General features: G+C 46.0%; 2 protein-coding genes across 9 annotated transcripts in view; both read left to right on the top strand.

Annotated features, from left to right (window-relative positions):
* Unc45b (unc-45 myosin chaperone B) overlaps nt 1-5,297 on the top strand; it is a 28,793-nt gene extending 23,496 nt beyond the window's left edge. Inside the window, exons 19-20 of the mRNA XM_052195925.1 lie at nt 1,786-1,941; nt 4,128-5,297. Coding sequence (XP_052051885.1) covers nt 1,786-1,941; nt 4,128-4,388 — 417 coding nt within the window. The 3' untranslated portion in view covers nt 4,389-5,297. The remainder of the gene's footprint in view (nt 1-1,785; nt 1,942-4,127) is intronic.
* A 7,537-nt stretch (nt 5,298-12,834) lies between these two features.
* Nucleotides 12,835-20,566, top strand: part of LOC127695111 (schlafen family member 5-like) — a 20,806-nt gene continuing 13,074 nt past the window's right edge. For 2 of the 8 annotated variants that reach the window (XM_052197019.1, XM_052197018.1), the window contains exons 1-5: nt 13,028-13,191; nt 13,385-13,523; nt 16,133-16,198; nt 17,234-18,258; nt 19,644-19,769. In XM_052197019.1, the coding sequence (XP_052052979.1) occupies nt 17,262-18,258; nt 19,644-19,769 (1,123 nt within the window). In that variant the 5' untranslated portion in view covers nt 13,028-13,191; nt 13,385-13,523; nt 16,133-16,198; nt 17,234-17,261. Of the gene's footprint in view, nt 12,934-13,027; nt 13,192-13,338; nt 13,524-16,132; nt 16,199-17,233; nt 18,259-19,643; nt 19,770-20,566 lie in introns of those variants that run through there. The other 6 variants (XM_052197013.1, XM_052197012.1, XM_052197016.1 and 3 more) reach the window with 6 other exon arrangements.

Here is a 20,566-nt window from a genome sequence, read left to right as displayed (position 1 = left end):
GTTATGAAACAGGAAAAATTATGAATCTCTAGTGGATATCTTCTTCTCATGGTGACCAAGCATCAGTGTGCTCACAGGACATATCAGAGATGCAATAGTTCCAGGCCTGAGGCACTTCTGGACATTATAAGGCCTGAGATTCTTCACCTATATACCTAATACAAGTCTTAGACACTCCCCTGCTACCAGAGTATCTTACCTACTTTACTATGGCTGTAATAAAACACCAGGACCAAGGCAACTTATAAAAAGAAACTGTTTGATTTGATGTACATTTGGAGGGTTAGAGGCCATGATGACAGGCCAAGGGAACAGCTGAGAACTCACACCTTGATCCACAATCATGAGGCAAAGGGAGAGCCCTAGGAATCACAGTAGTCTTTTGAAACCTCAAAGTTACCCTCAGTGACATATCTCTTCCACAAAGCCACACCTCCCAATCCTTCCCAAGCAGTTCCACCAACTGGGGCCAAGTATTCAAACATGACTCTGTGGGTCCATTCTTATTCTAACCACCACATAGGGGAAAAGCCAACTTAGGAGAGCTTGCTAGAGAATCAGCAGGGACTGAGGTACTAGAGTCTGCCAGGGGATGGCCTAAGGCTGAGCTAGGACATGGGAAAAAAGGTGTGTCCAAGGAGTCAGGGATGATGTTGGGTATAAAAGGGCAAAGTGAAAGAGGAGGTTGTAGCCTTTCCTGGGGAGTGCTTGCTGCTGCAACATTAGAAACAATTCCACAGTGGTCTTAAAGGAGCAGAAGTTCATTTCTGGTCATGTCAAAGCACCATTGAGTTGGAGGCTTGTCTGCACAGGGACTAGGAATCCATGCCTTTGAGGGCATCAAGAAAAACCTCCTTCCTACCAGCTTAGAGTGGTCTCTGTTTGGTAGCAATTGGGAATGAACATAGAAGGAGAATCTGTACCTCTTATCCCAGGTGACCTGGGTGACAAAACTTACCTCTGCTTCCAGTCCATCTGTGATAACTAGACCATGGGCACAGAAGAAGAGGGCTACCATCCTCGGTGGGACAGCTACTTCCAGCCACAGCTGGTCCCCACAAGAGAGGACCATAATGACTTCTTCTTCCATCCCCTCCCCTCTGATAGCTACTGCTCCAGATCCAGGGAGATGCAGACGGAGGACCTTACCTGGGCATCTGTAATGTTATCCTCTTTCAGAGACCCATGTTTTGGATATTTGTTCCAATAGAATGCCCTTAAATCTGACTGACTAGATTTTACTGTCTTGTGTTGAAGGATGGCAGCAAGTGCTATGTGGTCTTAATACCTCTCTGTGACAGGTCAGGGTGCTGAAGGAGCCAGGGTGCTTCTGTTTTCAGGTGTTGGGGACACTTTAGTGTCACCTGGTGGAGACAGGACAATCACTCCCCAATACCAAGCAGACTCCTCAATTGCCCCTGCTCCTGGGCAAATCTCCATGCAAACTCATTGCACAGCAGACCGCAAAGGCCCAGGACTGTCATGGAAGCAGTCTGTATTCCCCAAAGAGAAGTTACATTTTTCCTGGTGTAAAGATGCAAACAGAAGAAACAGAGCACACAATATAGAGAAGGTGGAAATTGCCCTCTATTTTTGCCTTAGTCTTTTGACTGTGAGGAGCTATACCCCCTTCATGCAGGCAATCAGGGAAGCGCTTTGTGCAGGACTGGCTGAAAGCAAATCTTTCAGAGATCCTGGGTCAGGGAACTTTAGCTGCCTCTGTCCCTCCTTGGGAGGTGCAGGTGTGGGGTATCTTTTACTGAGTCACACATCTGCCTGGACCAGGTTCAGGAGAGGTTCCTGGCGGATGGGAATGACCGTCTTAAGCTGGTGGTGTTGCTCTGTGGGGAGGATGACCACAAACTGCAGAACGCAGCAGCTGGAGCTCTGGCCATGCTGACCGCAGCACATAAGAAACTGTGCCTCAAGATGACGGAGGTGGTAAGGACTGGCCAGGGATGGGAGGGAGCTGGGTAAGGTATATAGCGTCTCGCAACTCTCAGACCCCACTATCCTGGCTCATTTAGGGAGGTTGGGGAGCAGGGCAAACTTTCCCAGTTGGAAGTTGGTTCCCAACACCTAAAGAGAGGAGACTGTGCCTATTGGCCATTACCACGACTGTTTGACTTCCTGGGTCCATTAGCTAAAGTCCTCTCAGAACAGTGCATCCCAATGCCTTTATGGGTGTGTATAACTCCTACTGAAAAAGGGTAACAACACGATGCACATTACTGTTGAGGGGCTCAGGAGTTCCTCAGTGAAGCCTACAAAGGGTTGGGTCAGCACAGGAAGCTGGTGGTGATTTGGCAACGAGGCTGTAGATTCCCTGCCATGGGCAAGTTGACTGGCTGTTATGGTAAGACTGTGGCCACCTCAGCAGCTGTAATGGGAATAATGCTGTCAGTCTCAAGCACGAACCTCTTTCATCTCCCCACATAGAGTCTAGCTCAAGGGCATTCATCTGCATTGGAGTGAATAGGTTAGCTCAGTTCAAATGTGCTTACATCTGGGATAGAGGTTGGCTCCTTTACATGCTCAGTTGAAAGGGTGTGTGTGTGTGTGTGTGTGTGTGTGTGTGGTCTCTGAGTTCCATGTAAATTTGTTTGTTTGTTTGTTTGTTTGTTTGTTTTTCCTGCCATGGAGGCCTCTGCTGGATACTGTTCATCCTGTATAGACTTTGGACTTCAGTTTCTTTAGCTATGGCAAGCTCCTCAAAATGATAATGCTTTTAAGTATCACCCATGGAGACAGAACAGTTTCCCTTGGTGTTCTCATTCAATAGACTGGGGTCTGGGAGGGACCTGTTGGCCTGGGGAACTACACTCAAAAACCATTGTTCTAGAGTTGCTTCTCATGGAGAAACTAGACTCCAGTGGACACGTGGCCCACCAGGACACTTTGGTGACTCTGCACTTCTCATATGTGGGATGCTGTCCTAAGGAGATGTGTATATGACATATACACATAATACATCATTTAATATTTCTGATCACCCTGGAGTCTAGGGCATTATCTCATGTTCCCACTGGGAAGACAGGTTTAGAAATGTCCCTAGTGGAAGATCAGTGACAGATGAGGCTCTTGAGGCACATGAGTTAGGTGAGGTCATGCAGACAGCAAGGCTGGATGTGGCCTGAGGCCTGCTGCCCTCTGTGAATCCAATCACATACAGAAGATGTTTCTTCTACTATGCTACCTCCTGTATGTCTGTCCAATGGCAGGAGTCAGCTCCTGGCTGTGCTGTCAGCTTCCTCACTGTCTCATAGGGTGATGGGAGCAGCCGAGCATCCAAACCCAACAGTCAACTGTCCTCAAGATAGTGGATGGTGGATGGAGGAGGAATGAGGAGAGACTCGCCTTGGATTCTTGTGTTTAGTCCAGTCAAGGGCTGGAGGCATGTGTGCGTGCCTGGAGCGCTTGTTTCATAGGGCACCTGACTTGGTGGAAGCAACCATGATCTGTGTTTCCCAGATGAGGACTCTCTTTCCTTAGTGATCTGGATCTTCATTCTGCTGAGATGTTCAGTGGGTCGGCCTTTCTGTTTCTCAAGATGCTTAAAAAAAAAGGATGGGGGCTGGGGAGACAGCTCAGTGGATAGAGCATTTGTTGTGAAAGCATGAGGACCAGAGTTTGGATCCCTAGCAACCATGCGAAAGCCAGGCAGGCATGGTGGGTGCCTGTAATCCCAGCATTCTAGAGACAAACTGACTAGCTAATACAGCTGATCAGTGAACTCTGTGTTCAGCTGAGAGATGCTACCTCTCCAAATAAAAATGGAGTGTGCTTGAGCAAGACACTGGACATCAATTTCAGGCCTCCAAACTCATGCACACCAAACATGTGCATGTGCACCTACATGTGTAAACATGCTTACATTCATGCACATCACATACACACACACACACACACACAGGCAGAATGAATCAGTAAATCAATCAATGAACGAATAAATGGATGGGTTGTTAATCTATTTTAGTTTAGTCTATTACTGTTTATAGGTATGTGGCTATAATCAAGTTATTTAGCTGTGGGCACAGTGATAACTTTTTGTTTTTCTTGTTATCAAGTCTTTTCTCTGCCTCCTCACTGATTCCTCAAATCCCTCTTCACCCACTTCCACTCTGCAGACAACCCAGTGGCTGGAGATCCTACAACGGCTTTGCCTGCATGACCAGTTGTCAGTGCAGCACCGGGGCCTGGTCATTGCCTACAACCTGCTATCAGCGGATGCTGAGCTGGCGAGAAAGCTGGTGGAGAGCGAGCTGCTGGAGATCCTGACTGTGGTGGGGAAGCAGGAACCAGATGAGAAGAGAGCAGCTGTGGTCCAGACTGCCCGGGAGTGTCTTATCAAGTGCATGGATTACGGCTTCATCAAGCCGGTGTCATAGAGAGTGGTCCACAGGGAGGCTGGGGTTGGTCCTGAACTGTGAAGAGTCATGATCTGGGTCCTCCCAAAGTGTCAGTTCAGCTAAGGCTCACAGCAGTGCCAGTGATGTCTCAATACAAAGGAGAGACTTGGTTGTCTCCTGACTTGTGATTCTTCCTCTTGGTCCTGGGAAAGTTTGAGCGTTCCTAAATTTGTCATATTCCAGAAATTTCTAGGGTAAGTTTTCTTTGTGATCAGAAAGCAAGGCGGACAGTTCTGTCTATCTCTGTTCTGCAGGCCAGATAACAGGCTGTAGAATGATATTTTGTTTGTTTTGTATTTAAAAAAATACTGTGTACTGGAAAGGAAGGAACTAACAGGTGTGTGACCATAAAGATCAATGCTGTTGTTCAATTTGGATGTTGATTTGGTTGATTTTCATGACCTTTCTCCTGCACACTGACTATGCATCTCATCTGCATGTGCCCTGTCCAAGCCCCATGCCCACCCACCTCTGTCACCTGATTTCAATGGTAACACAGTTTATGCTCACAGTGGGACATGGTTCATTTCAGAAAGTCTTTCATGCAAGATGCATATGGCAACTACTAATGAGATCAACTCAAAGTCTCCTGAGCAAAACATAAAGATTATTGAATATATGTTAGTCACCCACAGAGAGGTCTGACCTGCTAGACCCGCTCAGTTCAGTGTCATTGCCACTTTTATTTTATGTCTGTGTGTTTTTCTTCCTCTTAATTTCATATCTGCTCTCTGCATTCCTTCACGTTGACCTTATTTTGTGGTGCGCTCTCGGCATGTGCTAGTAAGAGCAGACACTAGCAGCTCTGGACTTACATAATTGTTATGGTTCCTTACGGAAGAGAAGAGGAAGGACTAGTAGCCTCGCAGATCCCCACAGACAGGTTGATTAGGGTTACTAAGGAATCTGTACTTTGGACAAATAAAAAAAGAATCATATATCTCTGTGTTATGCTTAGCCACTATAGAAGAGTAGTACACTTGTAGAGATCAGTTTCTCTGTTAATACGAACTTCCTAGGATGATTAAGAATGATATATAAGGGCTGGAGAGAAGGCTCAGTGGCTAAGAGCAGGGCTGCTCTTCCAGAGGACCCAGGTTCAATTCCCAGCACCCACATGGTGGTTCACAGCTATCTGTAACTCCAGCCCCAGCAGATCTAATGCCTCCTTGGACATTGCAGAGATGTAGTGTACAGACTTACACACAGTCAAACCACCCATAAACACACAATTAAAATGAAGCCAGGCTTGGTCACATATCAGGTATCCTGCATATCAGATATTTACCTTGCAATTCATTAACAGTAGCAAAATTTCAGTTATGAAGTAGTAACAAAATAAATGGCTGGGTGGGGGTGGAGCATGCCTTGAATCCCAACACTTAGAAGGCAGAGGTTTGAATTTGAGGCCAGCCTGGGCTACAGAGTGAGTTCCAGGACAGCCAAGGCTACATAGGGAAACGATGTATCGGAAAAAGAAAAAAATTAAAATGAAAACAAACAAACCCAGATGGCTATTGTGAAACATCTTCACTCTACTGTGTCTCAGTTCTGCTCACACTTAATGAAGGGTCAACAGTTCTGAAGCCAGATGTGGTGCCACATCTGAACTAGCAGCTCACAAGAAGCAGAGGCAGGAGGATCATGAGTTTGGGGCAATTCCCAGCTCCACAGCAAGATAGTGACTAAAACAAACAAGCAAAAACCACTTCTGACATCAGCATTGGGTAGAAAGTGACATTCAGAGTTTTGGCCCTTGATACAATAATTAAATTATTTTGGCACAATAAATATAATTGTCCAATATCCCTGGGATATCAGATGGAAGGGAGTGGGCATGGCAGAGGCAAAGACAGAAACATGGAGAGAGACAGAAAAACAGAGGCAGAGATGGAGATGGAGACAGAGAAACAGAGAGATATTCATTAACTGATTGATTGGTTGATGATTGACTATTGGAATGTTATGCTGTCAGGATATGAGTACCACAGTATTCCCTTTCACTCCCAGAGATCCCTCTCAGATGTAAAAGAGAGGGCTATCGTTCAGTTAGATTTCAACTCACTATGAGGGTCGAGGTCTGTGGAAGGTTTCCATAACTGAGAAGTTTCTTTAACACAGGAGTATTTACTAGATAGACTCTTGAAAACTGAGAGCTGTCACCTCCTCCTGTTCCCTAGAGGTGCACACAGCTGCAACAGGTGCTGACATGACAACCAGAGTTCCTCAGATCTTTTCTGCAGTGAGGAGCCTCACATGCACACTGATGCACTCTGCCTGCCCTCACACGGGCCGCTTCCTGTAGGAAACTGTGCTTATTAGACCCTTTTATTCTGACAGAATGACAGTCAACATTGGGCCCTGGCCTTTAAAAAAAATACAAATTAATGAGCAATAAATGGGGTGTTTAGCCTCTGCCCAGACTCCCCTTGTTCTTTCCCCCTTTCCCACACGCAGGGCGAGCGGGGCCAGTAAGCTACTTACCGGAAACATCTCTCAGATGTAGGCTCACAGCCCAAACTACTTTTAATCTCATGAGGCTGGTTGGGCAAATCTCATCTTTGCAGGGTGGAGAGTTCACATTCTTTAGTGTGAGCTTTCGGCTGTCAGTCCAAGAACAGCCAGGGAAAGCCAGTAGACTTGCTGAGGAGAGTGAATTCCCGAATCTGATTTCTGCTGCCTCCCACTGTCTGGATGAAACATCTTTATGTGAGTCAGTCAAGATGTGCTATGGGAGGGACCTGGAGAGATGACTCAGTTAGTAAATCCCCAGGACCTGAATTTCATCACTATGGTGCACTTATGAATCTGGGTGTGGTAGCGAGTGTTTGTGACACATAGTACTGCTGCGGGGTGGAGACAAATGGATCCCTGAGAATTGCTCTCCAGTCAGCCAATCCTGATTGATGAGCCCTCCATATCAGTGAGAGAGCCTGGTAACAAAAAACAAGACAGGAGCTGGAGAGAGGGTTAGGGTCAGGGTCAGGGTTAGGGTCAGGGTTAGGGTTAGGGTTAGGGTTAGGGTTAGGGTTAGGGTTAGGGTTAGGGTTGGGGTTAGGGTTAGGGTTGGGTTGGGGTTGGGGTTAGGGTTAGGGTTAGGGTTAGGGTTAGGGTTGGGGTTAGGGTTAAGTTCAGAGCACTTAACTTCTTTTGCAGAAGACCTGCGTTTTGATCCCAGCACTCACGTGGTGGAAACTGCAAGTAATTCTGATCCTAGGGTATTCAATGCCCTCTGGCCTCCTCGGTTACCAGCACTCATGTGGTGCACATAAACTCACGTGGGAGTACACACAAATGTTTTAAAAATATAGAAGCAAACAAGTAATACCGTGGTGGGTGACCCTCGGGGAGAAATGACTCTGGAGATGAGTCTTTGATTGCTGCATGCATGCACAGTAGACAAGCACAGTCAACCACACACATACCCTCTTCAAAGCAGAAACAGTCATTGTTTATGGCCTGCAGAGGTGGCTCAGTGGTTAAGAACACAGCCAGTTCTTCCAGAGGACCCAGGTTAGATTCCTAGCACCCACATATACATACATACACATGCATACACACAATCACATACACACAATCATACACATACATACACACAGATAAATACACACAATCATACACATGCATATGCATACATACATAATACACATACACATATGCACACATAATCACAACATACATATGCATACATACATAATACATATACACACACAATCATACAGATACATACAGATAAGTACATACAGTCACACACATAAGTATGAATACATACATAATACATATACATACTACCATACACACATGCACATACAATCATACAGATACATATACACAGATAAATACACACATATATATGCACACATACATAATACATATACATAATCAGACACACATATACACACACAATCACACACAAACACATACACACACACACACACACACACACACACACACACACACCAGTAACTTTAAAATGAATGAACGTCATCTGGAACAGTTTTACTTTTTTTTAAAGATTATGTGTCTGTGGGAGCACAGTATGTGCACATGAATGTGGGTGCTGAGAAGACTTGAGGTCTCAGATCCTCCCGGGCTGAAGGTAGTTCTCACCCACCAGAGTGGTGAGGACTGGGGTCTTCTGGAAGAGCAGTATGCTTTTCCTGCTGAACCATCTCTCCAGCCCTCTGGAGCAGTTTGAAGTTCAAGGAAAAGCAAACCAGGGTTCCCACATACCCTTTGTCTTCACACAAGAATGCCTGCTGCTCAGTAGCACGTTTGTTACCGCTGATGAGCCTACACTGGCATCACATAGTTATTCACAGTTCACAGGCAATGGTAGGATTCCCTCTGGGTTGTGTGGCCTGTGGATTTTGACAAACACTGCCATTGCGGTATACACAGAACAGGCTCTCGCTCCTGCACCCTCTGTGAGCACAGGGCCAGTGAGGAGGCTTCTTGCCTTTCAGTGGCACACCCAGGAAATGCGTTGGTTAAGAAGCTGGTTTTCTTGTTATTGAGAACTCGAAAGTTTCTCCAGCTGTTACTGGGCCTACCTTTTGTTTTGTTTAACAACCTCAGCGTGAAAGCATGTGTGCAGGAAGTGACTGGAAGGGCAGGTGAGGGGCAGTCTGGTCCGAGATGACTCCTTGTGTCTTCTGCTGCTCGAAGCAGACTCCTCTGGTGGTGATTCAGATCCCATAATACCTTGAAAGTAGGTTTTCCTTCAGGTTCTAAATTAAAGCCTGTTTCCCTTAATCCAGTCATTTCTAGTTAATGTGCTTTGGCTTTATGACTTTGGTTTTTTTGTTTGTTTGTTTATTTGTTTGGTTTTTTTGAGACCTGTAGTCCTGGCTGTTCTGGAACTCACTCTGTAGACCATGATGGCCCTGGAACTCAGAGATCTGCCTGCCTCTGCTTCACGTGTGCTGGGATGAAAGAAGTATACCACCGCCCGGCTATGAACTTCTCTTTTAAAATGTGTACTTCACTGCTGAGTGATTTCTTCATGCTTGATAGGTTATAAGAAGAACCACCTTAGTTATAAATGTTCATTATGTATACTTTTTGAGATCTTATTTATTTTTTCTTTTATGTGTGTGGATGTTTGCCTGCTACTGCATCTGTGAACCAGGCACACTCGAAACCCTCTGAGGGCAGAGAGGGCATCAGATCTCTTGCAATTGGAGCCGCAGAGAGTTGTGAACCATCACGTGGGTGCTGAGAATCAAACCCATATCCTCTGGAAGAGCAGGGAATGCTCTTAACTCCTAGCCATCTCTTCAGCCTCCCAAGCAACTGTTCTTAAAATGTAGCATGAAATCTCAAGAACTGCCAACATGTTTCCCTGAGATAGCCCAGAGCCTAGGGGGCTTAGACCTCCAGGACACCCCGAGATGCTCTCCTGAAGGTCCTGAGTTCAAATCCCAGCAACCACATAGTGGCTCACAACCATCTGTAATGGGATCTGACGCTCTCTTCTGCTGTGTCTAAAGACAGCTTACAGTGTACTTACCTATAGTAATAAATAAATCTTTTTAAAAAATAAAATAAAAGGCTGTAAAATGCTTTCATTACAACTGGCTTGCATTTATTTGTTTTATATGCACGAATAAGGATGTGTGTGTGTGTGTGTGTGTGTGTGCATGTGCATGTCATGGTGTGCAAATGAAGGTCAGAGGGTAACTTGTAGGAGTTGGTTCTCTCCTTCCACCATATAGGCCTTTGGTACTGAACTGAGGTTGGCAGGCTGGGCGGCAAGAGCCTTTACCTGCTGAGCCATCTTTGCTGGCCCCAGACTGCTTTTCCAGTTAAGAGCTATGTTATGCTACCTTCCACTTCCAAGGACAGCAGCTGCCGGCGAGCCTTTCTCCCTATCAGCGTCATGTCGCCTTCCTGGTACTGACAGCATCCTTGTGGCCATCTTAGGCAGCCAGAATGACCTATTTTATTTTATTTACATTATTTTTAGTTGTTTTTTTGTTTTTAATACATCCAGACCACGGGTTCCCTTCCCTCCATTCCTCCCAGTGTTATCCCCCCACAGCCTACCCTCTCCTTCAGATACACTCCTCCTCTGTTTCCCTTCAGAAAAGATCAGGCCTCCCAGAGTTAGCCACTGAACATGGTATAAAAAGTTACAATAACACCAGGTACAAGCCCTCTTATCAAGGCTGGGTGAGGCAGCCCAGTAGGAGTAAAAGGGTCCTGAGATCTGAGAGTATCAAGAGGTGCCCCCTACCTCAGCTCCACTGTGAGAAGTTCCACAAACCACCAGGCTAAGCAGTCAGAGCAAGTACTCAGAAGACCTAACACAGACCGATACAGGTTCTGTGATTGCTGCTTCAGTCTCTGTGAGCCCTGGCGAGCCCTGCTTAGTTGATGTCTGTAGGCCATGTTCTCCTTGTCCCCTCACCCCCTCAGGCTCCTACAGTTTTTCCTCCCCCTTTTCTGTGGGGTTCCCAGAGTTCCAAGGGGAGAGATCGGATGGAGATATCCAATTTTGGTTCTCTCTCTCTCTCTCTCTGTCTAATCTTTGGCTCTGGTGACCTCTTCATTTTACGGTTAATTGATTTACAACCTCTGGTTCATCCACTGCCTTTGTTCTCTGCCCGGAAACACCACAAAATGTGCTTTCCGGTTTGCTGGAGTAGGAAGTGGGCGTCTCTGGAACGTCACTCCTCTCTGTGGCAAAAGTCATTCTCAGTAGATGAAAAGTTGTCTGCTGGAGATTTGGGGTAAAGCCTAAGCCTGGCACCCCAATAAGTTGAGCTCAGCCACCTGTCCTTATTACAACAATTAGAGCAATAAGTAATAATGACAAGCAGAGAAAGATTTATTCAGTGTGGCATCACTGGGAAGAGAATCAAACAAGGAGACCCAGTGACTCACAAGTCCTTCTAGGCACTGATGTGAAGCTTGGGGTTAAACAGAGGCTGAGGGTGTGCAGAATTAAGTACTCCTGGTCACGGTGTAGTCTTGCTAGTAAATTGGCCCGTTGCTGTCTGAGTTCTGTCTGTTCTGCAAGATGCTCTGACAAGCTGTCAGAGCTGTGGGAAAGCTCTTCCAGAGAGTCAGCTCCTCCTCTGGCTGCCGCCTCAGGGCCACAGCCTCAATGGTCTGACATCCCAAGGGAGGGCACTCTCTAGAGTATTTTTGCTTCTGTCAAGGTGATTGCAATCTGAGGGAAAGTACAGAAAGAAAATTCCAAGCCACTTCTGTTTCCCTGTTCCCTCAACAGGAAATGGAGAATTGATTGAAGAACTAAGTTTCCTGAGAAGACACCTGCCCAGTGGATCAGGAAAAATGTCGGGGCACTCTTGAACCTCAGTGCAGGTGCTCCGGGGGTCAGAAAGCAGGATGGATTCTTCCTTCATTAACTATGCTGTGTATTGTTGACCTCAACAGACGTTGATAAAACTTCAATCCTACGACCGAGCTCCTTTTATTTCACTTTGTCAAGTGGCGAACATTGTAAGGAGCGTTGTAAGCACGGTTATGAAGAGTTTACTTCTAACTCGCTGTTAGGAAAGGTTAAAGAGGCCTATTCGTCTCTCCAAACCATGTGCTTGCAATCCCAGTGCCCGGAAGGCACACGGGAAGCTCCCCGGGGCTTGCTGGCCAGACATCTTGGCCTACGTGGTGAGATCCAGAACAATGAAAGAGGTCATCTCAAAACTCACAGGTAGATGGTGTTTACAGCAGGGCAGATGAAATGTCCTCTGGCCTTCTTGCATAAACACATGTGTATGTATAGCTGTACATATGTGTGTACCTGCACACACATGACCACATATGGAGAGTGAGAAACATATTTTTGCTTAAAGGGGAATATTTTAAATTAGTTATCTAGATTTCAAAGAGAAAATGTAAAAGGGCTGACCAGGCTCTGTGCTCCTGGCTGCTATGAAAGGGTATGGCCGCCAGGTTCCCCCACCCCAAGTCTCATCAGTCACAAGGCTACAGAATTCCAACATAAATCTCTCTGTGACACCCTTGAGCATTTCTTGGATGAGGATTTACTCACTGCAGCATCCCACTGTGCCATGCTGACTGGAGGAGGGGGACAGTACTGGCGGCTGAGTCCCTGACTAATTGAGGGATTAGTCATGGCTTTAAATCTCTTTAAAAGCACCGCCCCCTTTCTGCTTCCTTTAGCTTGCTTCTTTAGTCTGTTGGGGAGGAGGGAAACTGATTTGTTCCCCCAGCTCCAGGGGTTCTGGGGGTGTCCATGCCTGAGTTGTTGTAAAAAGTAAGAGAAATATGCACTCGCCAGAATATTAAGAAACGCAAAGGGGGCAGGAAAGGCGACAGTTGGCGTCAGGATTGGAGGAATGTTTAGGAGTTCCAAGGGTCACAGGGTCGGGAAATCTGGGCTGGAGTCAGCCCCCAGGGAGCACGTTCCTCTTCCGCCTCCACCCCCATCCCCAGTTGCAGCATCTCCTGCTCTGGATACTTGCGAACTACCTTGTCCCCCCAATTCAGCCCCCAAGCAGCAACTTGTCCTGCAGGAACCGGCGCCTGGAGGGTAAAGGCAGAGGAAGGCAGATGGAAGGGAGGGGTGAGAAATCAACAATCTCGAATGTTTGGGGAAGTGGAGACAAAAGAGAACTTTAACTTTTTGCCTCTTGTGCTTCCCTACGCCTCCACCGACCCGCCACCCTGAAGATCGCTGTCCTTGGTGAACTGAAGACCTTGACGTGAGGGTTCCTGCAGAAACCGAGGAAACCGAGGAGAGGCACTGAGGAGAGGGACCCTGGAGCAGTGGAGTCCCGAGAAGGGTCAGGTAGGGTTGGGGAAGTTTGTGGGACGTGGGATTGCGCCAGGTTTCCTTCCCTGAGTGGCCGTAAGAACTATTAACGCCCCTTCGAAATGAAAAATAAGAAGAAAAAGGCCCCTCCTCTTTCTTAAAGTTAACCAAGGTTATTGGCAGCACTAGGGTTTCCTGGTCCAAGCGAACAAGACTGTTTTCTGCACAGTGCCCCGCCCAGTGAGGAGATGTCCCTGTGCTCAGCTGATATAAGGACAAGAGACCGCAGGGTAGAGATCTCCACTCTGGACACCATCTCTGACTCCAGGAGGCGAGGCGGGCTCGCTGCGGAGGACAGACGCCATCGGGTAACGGGTCCCCCATAGTCTTTTGCACAAGTTTTATCAAAGTCAGGGTCATCAGGTCCCCCCCCGCCCCCCCCCCCCCCCCGCGAGGTTGTGGGGAGGAAGGGTGCCGCACCTGAATTCCAGAGTTCGCTTCCCATTTGTTAACCTGTGTGGTAACGTCTAAGGATAGCCGTCTGGAGAGCATCTAGAGCCCATAGGCTTGGGCGGCAGAGGGCGGGGGTGGGGAGGTGTTGAAGACTTGGGAAGGTGAGTCCCGGGGAAGGAGGCCAAGCAAGGTCCTATCCCGGGGAGGAGACCAGAAGTGTCCAGTTTATCACCACAGCCACCTCTAAACCTCTGGCTTGGTGCCCACTGACCCAGGTGAGCTCGCAGAGCCTTGTTGTATCGATAACTGATAAGACAGTTAACAATTCAATGGACAGTCCAAAGAAGCAGGTCTGCAGAGCGTGATTCCGTGACTTTGTTTCCCTTTAAACAGTGGTTCTGAAAGCAGAAGTGTCAGGGGAAGAGATAGGAGATATGAAAGTCTTTGGTAATAGCTCCTCGGGTCCTAAAGTTGGGGTGAGTTGGTGGCTGGTGGTTTAGAGGCAAGCCCCTAAGAGGAAGCGGGTGTACTGTCTGAAGTTCTCCAAGCCATGCTCCCCCCCCCCCCGGGTTTGTCGTGCCTGGGAAATAGAAACTGATCTCTATTGTGTGTGTGTTGGGGGGAGAATGGGGGGAGTAGGCAGGAACTGAGGGTTTCTGTGTCTGGACCTGTACCAGAGCAGTGACTTAGTGCCACAGCATGCTGAAGCAGAAGGAAGGGTTTAAATGCCAGAAGGCATTTAAAATTTAAATGCCGCTATCCTTGTGAAAGTGAAAGAAGAGATGGAGTGACCATGGGCTTTCCTGATGGGGATAGGAGTTACACCCATCAGAAAGCAGAAATCCATTTCAGAATTACTAACATAGCAAGAGGACTTTCAGATGTCGATGCTGGACCCAAATGGCAGTCTCTAAGTCCCAGTGTCTGGGAGGATTACTTTGTCGGTGAAATTATGAAACAAAACGAAAAACCACTCTCAAAGTTCTCGAGGGTATTACTTCCTGCTGTTACATAACCGCAAGGGAGGATAGGAGGCTTCTCTTAAGTTACACACAGCTTGGAAAGCCTGCTGGTCTCCTCACTGCACAGTAGGTTTCCACAGAGAGGGCACTTGATGGGTCTAAGAAGTCTAAACTTATAACAAGCAAGGGAAAAGGAAAACAAAGATTAGAGGCTTCTAAAAGTCTTAAAATGCCAGGTGAGACCCACACCCTTTAACCCCAGCACTGGAGAGACAATCGCAGGAGGATCTCCAGAAGTTCAAGATTAATCTGGTCTACACATAGTGAGTTCTAGGTCACCCAGGGCTGCATAGTAAGACTTTGTCTTAGAAAGCAATGTCTCAAAATGCAATATGCAGAATTAGAGCCACCAGTTTTATCATAGATTTCGTTTCTACAGAAAAACAAAAAACAAAAAAAGAACCAGCAGACAGATGGTTTTGGTTTCCAGCGGTGCTGGGGAGAAAACTCACTTGCAAGGAATGCTCTGTGCTTAGTGGTTGGGACTCTGAGAACCCCAAGAGTCCATGTTAGTTGATTCTGTTGGTCTTCCTGTGGAGTTCCTGTCCCTTTAAGGGCTGCAATCCAAGAAGGAAAATTCTTACAGTTGACTGTGTTGGGTTTTTCTTTTCTATCTTTAAGGAAGCTCTATTTGCTTGGGGCTAGAGAGGTGGCTCAGCAATCAAGAGCACCGATTACTCTTGCAGAAGTTGATTCCTAGCTCTCCTGAGGCAGCCGACAGCCATCAGTAACCAGCTTTAGGGAGTCTAACGCCCTCTCTGGCCTGCACAGGCCCCAGGCACACACATACATACATGTGGACTCAACACCCAGACACACCAAGTAAAGATTAATGAAGTTTTAAAAGGACACCATTATTTTCTTTTATGTCTTGGCGTTTAGCCTGCATGTATGTCTCTTTACTATGTGTATGCTGTGCCCTTGGAAGCTAGAAGAGGGTATCAGATTTCATGGGACAGAATTACAGACAGTTATTCCCCATGTGGGACTGAATTTGAACCCAGTTGTGGGGAAGAACAGCCAGTGTTCTTTCACTGAGACATCTCTCCATCCCTTTCTTTCCTATATTATGCATTTAATGTCATGTATAAGAAATGTCTGCCTAACCCAAGGGAAAGATGTTGAGAGAGAGAGAGGGAGGGGTGGGGGAGAGAGGCAAAGAGAATATAAATCTGACCACACACACCGTAGCAACCAAACCATAACCTCTGATTATTTAAAAGTTGGTTGGCTAATAACTGGCAACTTTCCTAATTTTGCCTCCACTTCCTACTCAGGAAGCCAAATATGCTCCCTAAATTAATCATGAAGGATGCTCTATTTCTAGCAAGTGGTCTGTTTCCCTAGTAATAAGAATCTCAGTCAGACCCCACCCAAGCTTAGCAGGCTTTTCAGCTCTCCTTCCTGTCATTGAGATCCAGCCAATGGTGGTTGACTCTAGTTATAGCAAGCTCAGAATCAGCATCACATTCTCAAGTGAGTGCTCTTAACAACACCCACAGTTTCCTGGAGGTTCCTGCAAGACACCTTGTCACCATTGGTCACTCTAGAGCTCAGCCTTCGGCCAGGTGAGTACCCATCATGCCGCTTGTTCTTTGCAGATGGGAGCTTGTTGGTTCTGCACTGATGTGGTGAGTGGAGACTCAGTTCTCTCCTCAGTTCTCAGGTGCTTGCTTTCAGGCCGCGTCCTGGACATGTACATGTGTACATGTGTATGTACATGTGTATGTGTACATGGTACATGTGCATGTGTAACTTTTTTTTTTTTGAGACAGGTTTTCTCTGTCTGTTCTGGAACTCACTCTGTAGACCAGGCTGGCCTCGAACTCAGAAATCCGCCTGCCTCTGCTTCCCAAGTGCTGGGATTAAAGTTGTGTGCCACCATTGCCTGGCATGTATGTAACTTTTTTGTGTGTCAAAAAAATAGAACCCACTTGGATCAAAAGAGGATTCAAAATCATCTTTTCAATAGTAACAATGATAAATTCCTAATAAAATCACATTAAACTAAAAAAAAAGAAATCTTAGGAATTTCCTAGTCTTGATCCGTGGAGATAGACAAAAAGCATGAAGCAAGACAACAAACACCAGCATACTACACAGATTGCTTTTGATCAAGGAAGCTTCCTTCCTGGAGTCTACAAGTACTCTTAGAAAAATTCCCAGGTTTTACAGATGGTCCGAGAGATTTTTACCATTCAGAGAACTTGACCAAAATAGTCCCCCCCCACCACAGCATATGCTCTGGTAAGATGGCTCACTGAGTAGAGCTACTTACATGTAGGCCTGACAACCTGAGTCCCATCCCAGATCCCACAAGGTGGGAGAGAACTGACTCCCCATCTGTGGCCCTGTGTGCATGCTGTGGCCCTGGCCAGGGTGTGCACACAATACATTTTAAAAAAGAAAGCAAAATCAGATAAGGAGTTCCCTGTGGCTATTTCTGTGATGAAAGTGGTCATCCCCCAGACTTAGCCTCTTTCATGAAGCTGGCCTCAAGCTATGTGGGATAAAGGGCCAACTTCAGAAAAGCATCCTTAAACTTCATTTCCCACCTGCTCGGTCTTGTTCTAGTCTAATGGTTCTATCTTTCTGGGTTTCAGGAAACGTTTTCAGCTACAGGCAAAGAAGATGAGCTTCCTGGCAAATTTGGATCTGAACTTTGCGGAGTGTGTAAGAGATGTAGGAAAAGCCACCCTTGGGGTTAGGCAAAGGGAGGGAATGGACGCCACACACCGGATGAGACAGAATGAAATCATCTCACAAGCTGTGTGCGCTCTGCTGAATTCTGGAGGCGGTGTGGTCAGGGTTGAGATTGAGAACGGAGACTATGATTTTGAGAGGGATGGAGTAGGCCTGGAGCTGCCACCATTGTTCAGAAACCATTTAGATGAGATGCTGCATGGAAAGTTCTTTTTAATGTATGTGAGTTCGTGGGATGTGGCGGCCTCACATGTGCGGATCGCTACCTTGTGCTCCAATTTGTACCACAGATGTGGAACATTTACTGAGGTCATGAATCCTGAAGAAGCCCTGATATTCCTCAGAAGGGTCCAGGCTCTTAGGAATCTTGGTGATCCTGACTCACAAAATCTACAGGAAGCTCTTGTTGATGATAATCAGATCTTAGCTTCTTATTTGTTTAATGGCCAGCAGCTCCAGTACCTGGAAAAACTCAACTTTACAGCATCCCCACACGTTGAATTTCAAAGGTTCTCCACAGACCTTTCACAGGGCATTAGAGAGAGACTTCCCAAGTCTGTTTCTGCACTTGCCAATTATGAAGGGGGCTATGTGTTTTTTGGTGTGCATGATGAGACCTGTCAAGTCATTGGATGTGAAAAGGAAAGAATAAATTGTCTCAACTTGAGTACTACGATTGATGCCTGTATCAGGAGGATGCCTGTCTATCACTTCTGTGCACAGAACCACAAAGTGCAATATGCCCTCAAATTCCTTGAAGTGTACGATAAGAAGGCCCTTTATGGGTACGTCTGTGCAATCAAGGTGGAACGATTCTGCTGTGCAGCATTTGCCAAAGCGCCCGATTCCTGGGAGATGAAGGAGGATAATATGAAGCAGCTAACCGCAAATGACTGGGCCTCTTGGATGCTAGAAATCGATCCAGGTCAGGGAACAAGACAGAAATGATATGCTTGCTGGGTGGGGTGGAGTGGGGGTGGAGTGAGGCACATGGCAGGGTTGGGCTTGGGGTGGGGTGGGGTGGGGCAGGGGAGGATATAGAGAAAAGAGAGATGTGAAATTCTTTGGAATTTGGGGAAAGAGATTAATTCCTACAGATGGTAGGTCACTGCTCTTCCCTCTGAATACTCTGCATGGATCAGAATAGCAGTTCCATTAGAAGTTGATGCAGTGGTAAACGGAAATAGTCACTTCTGCTCCACATCTTTTCTTGTTTATTTTTTGAATCAGGTTGGCCTAGGCTGGTCCCAAACTCAAAACTCTCCTGCTGCAGTCTTCAAGAGTGTTGGGTGACAGGCGTGAACCACCACGCCTGGCACAGCTTTCCTCCTGTTCATATTAAGACCTCTTCCTTTCCAAATACCAGCTTTCATTTAACTCCTCAGCAAATCCCCACTCCACACCGACAGATGTATCCTTTCTAACTTTTTGACAGTTTCCCCTCCCCAGTTTTTAAAGTACTGTTTTAAACAAAAAATAATTTTATTTTACATGTATAGATATTTTGCCTGCATATTTGTGCAACATGGATGTGCAGTGCCTGCGGAGACCAGAAGAGGGCAACAGAACCCATGGAACTGGGGTTATAGATGGTTATGAGCTGCCACATAGGTGCTAGGAACAGAACCTAGGTCCTTCGGAAGAACAGCAATGCTCTAAAGCGCTGAGTCTCCGCCTAACCTGCAGAAAACATTTTTTAATCCTTTCTCTGAGCTTTTCAGGAGCAAACCATGATTTCTCCATTTTCCCATTTCAGAAGCCTCAATATGACTCTAACCTACTGAAAGGCACAGAGCAGGGATGTGATAGGCATCTGCTTTGGAAAAGGCAAGAAAAATTAGATTAGATGAGAGAAAGCCAATGATAACTTCAAAAGTAACAAAACAGGGAGGGAGGAGGAGATGGGGGCTTGTGGAGGGGAAACTGGGAAGGGGGATAACATTCGAAATGTAACTAAATAAAATAACCACAAAAAAGTAACAAAGGAACAAATAAGTCAACAAACAAAAAGGTCCATTATAAATTATTCAGAATTCTATACCATCAACCGTCATATTTTCTATTCACATATACTTAAACTAGTATTCTAAAAATATAAAATAATTTTATTTCAATATGATTAAATATTAAAGATTCGGAGAGGTGGCTTAGAGGTTAAAAGCACGGGTTGTTCTTGCAGAGAACCTGGCTTTGGTTTTCAGATCTGCGCTGGAAATGCAAATATCTGCAAATGGCAGCTTTGAGTTTAACCTGACTCAGCTAAGTGGGGTCTGTCCTCTTCTACTCAACTGCTGGTTCATGTTTCCTCAGAGCTTTCCAGTTTCCCTCAGATGATTCCCAGCAGGAGTATGTTAAACACCACACCTCGCAGCAGGACTGTGTTCATACATAAATATTTGAAATGTGTGGAGGAACTGCAGAAGGATTACTTTCCAGGTAACTGTCATTTCTGGCTACTTTAGAACATGTTGATTGTTCCCATATTTAGAGGGGGGGGGTAAGCCTTGATTTGAATGTCCATACAAAACCATCTATGGAAAGTTTAGAGAGGGGCTGAAGCTATAGCTTAAGAGTTAAAAGCACTGGCTACTCTTTCAGAGGACCTGGGTTTGATTCCCAGCACCCACATGATGGCTTACAACCATTACCACAATGGGTAAGTATGTTGCAACAGAGTTGTAGAATCCAACATTAGCAGTGAAAATGAGTGCATTACAGTCACGTGCAAGCTTGGGGCTGAGTGTGGACCATGTCCAGGCACATCTTGTTGTGACCTTGTTCATGGATTTTCTTGGTTCTTTTATTGATTATTGTAATGTCAATTGTAATTGATTAATGAATGTTTTAAAACATTCTAGTGTTTCTGGATTTTTCTTGGTTTTAGTTATTTTCCTATTAAGCTTTTGCATACAGCCAGGACATAGAACAAACGTATAATTTAGTAAGTAATTATGTCCTGAAACTTGTGTAACTACCTAAATTAAATAAGTAACTAGAGCTTTTCAAATGATCTGCTTCAAAAATAAATAAATGATTTATTTTTCAGATTCTCTTCTTTTGATGGCTTTTGGAAAATTGCTAACATTTTTCTCCTCCTCCTCCTCCTCCTCCTCCTCCTCCTCCTCCTCCTCCTCCTCCTCCTCCTCCTCCTCCTCCTCCTTCTCCTTCTCCTCTCCTCTTCCTCCTCTTCCTCTTCCTCCTTCTCCCTCTCTCCCTTCCTCCTCCACCTCTCC

This window comes from Apodemus sylvaticus, chromosome 10 (assembly GCF_947179515.1).
Source record: "Apodemus sylvaticus chromosome 10, mApoSyl1.1, whole genome shotgun sequence".
NCBI classification, from domain to species: Eukaryota; Metazoa; Chordata; class Mammalia; order Rodentia; family Muridae; genus Apodemus; species Apodemus sylvaticus.
Note: the sequence above shows the minus strand (reverse complement) of the source record. Positions and strands in the feature narration are given on the sequence as shown.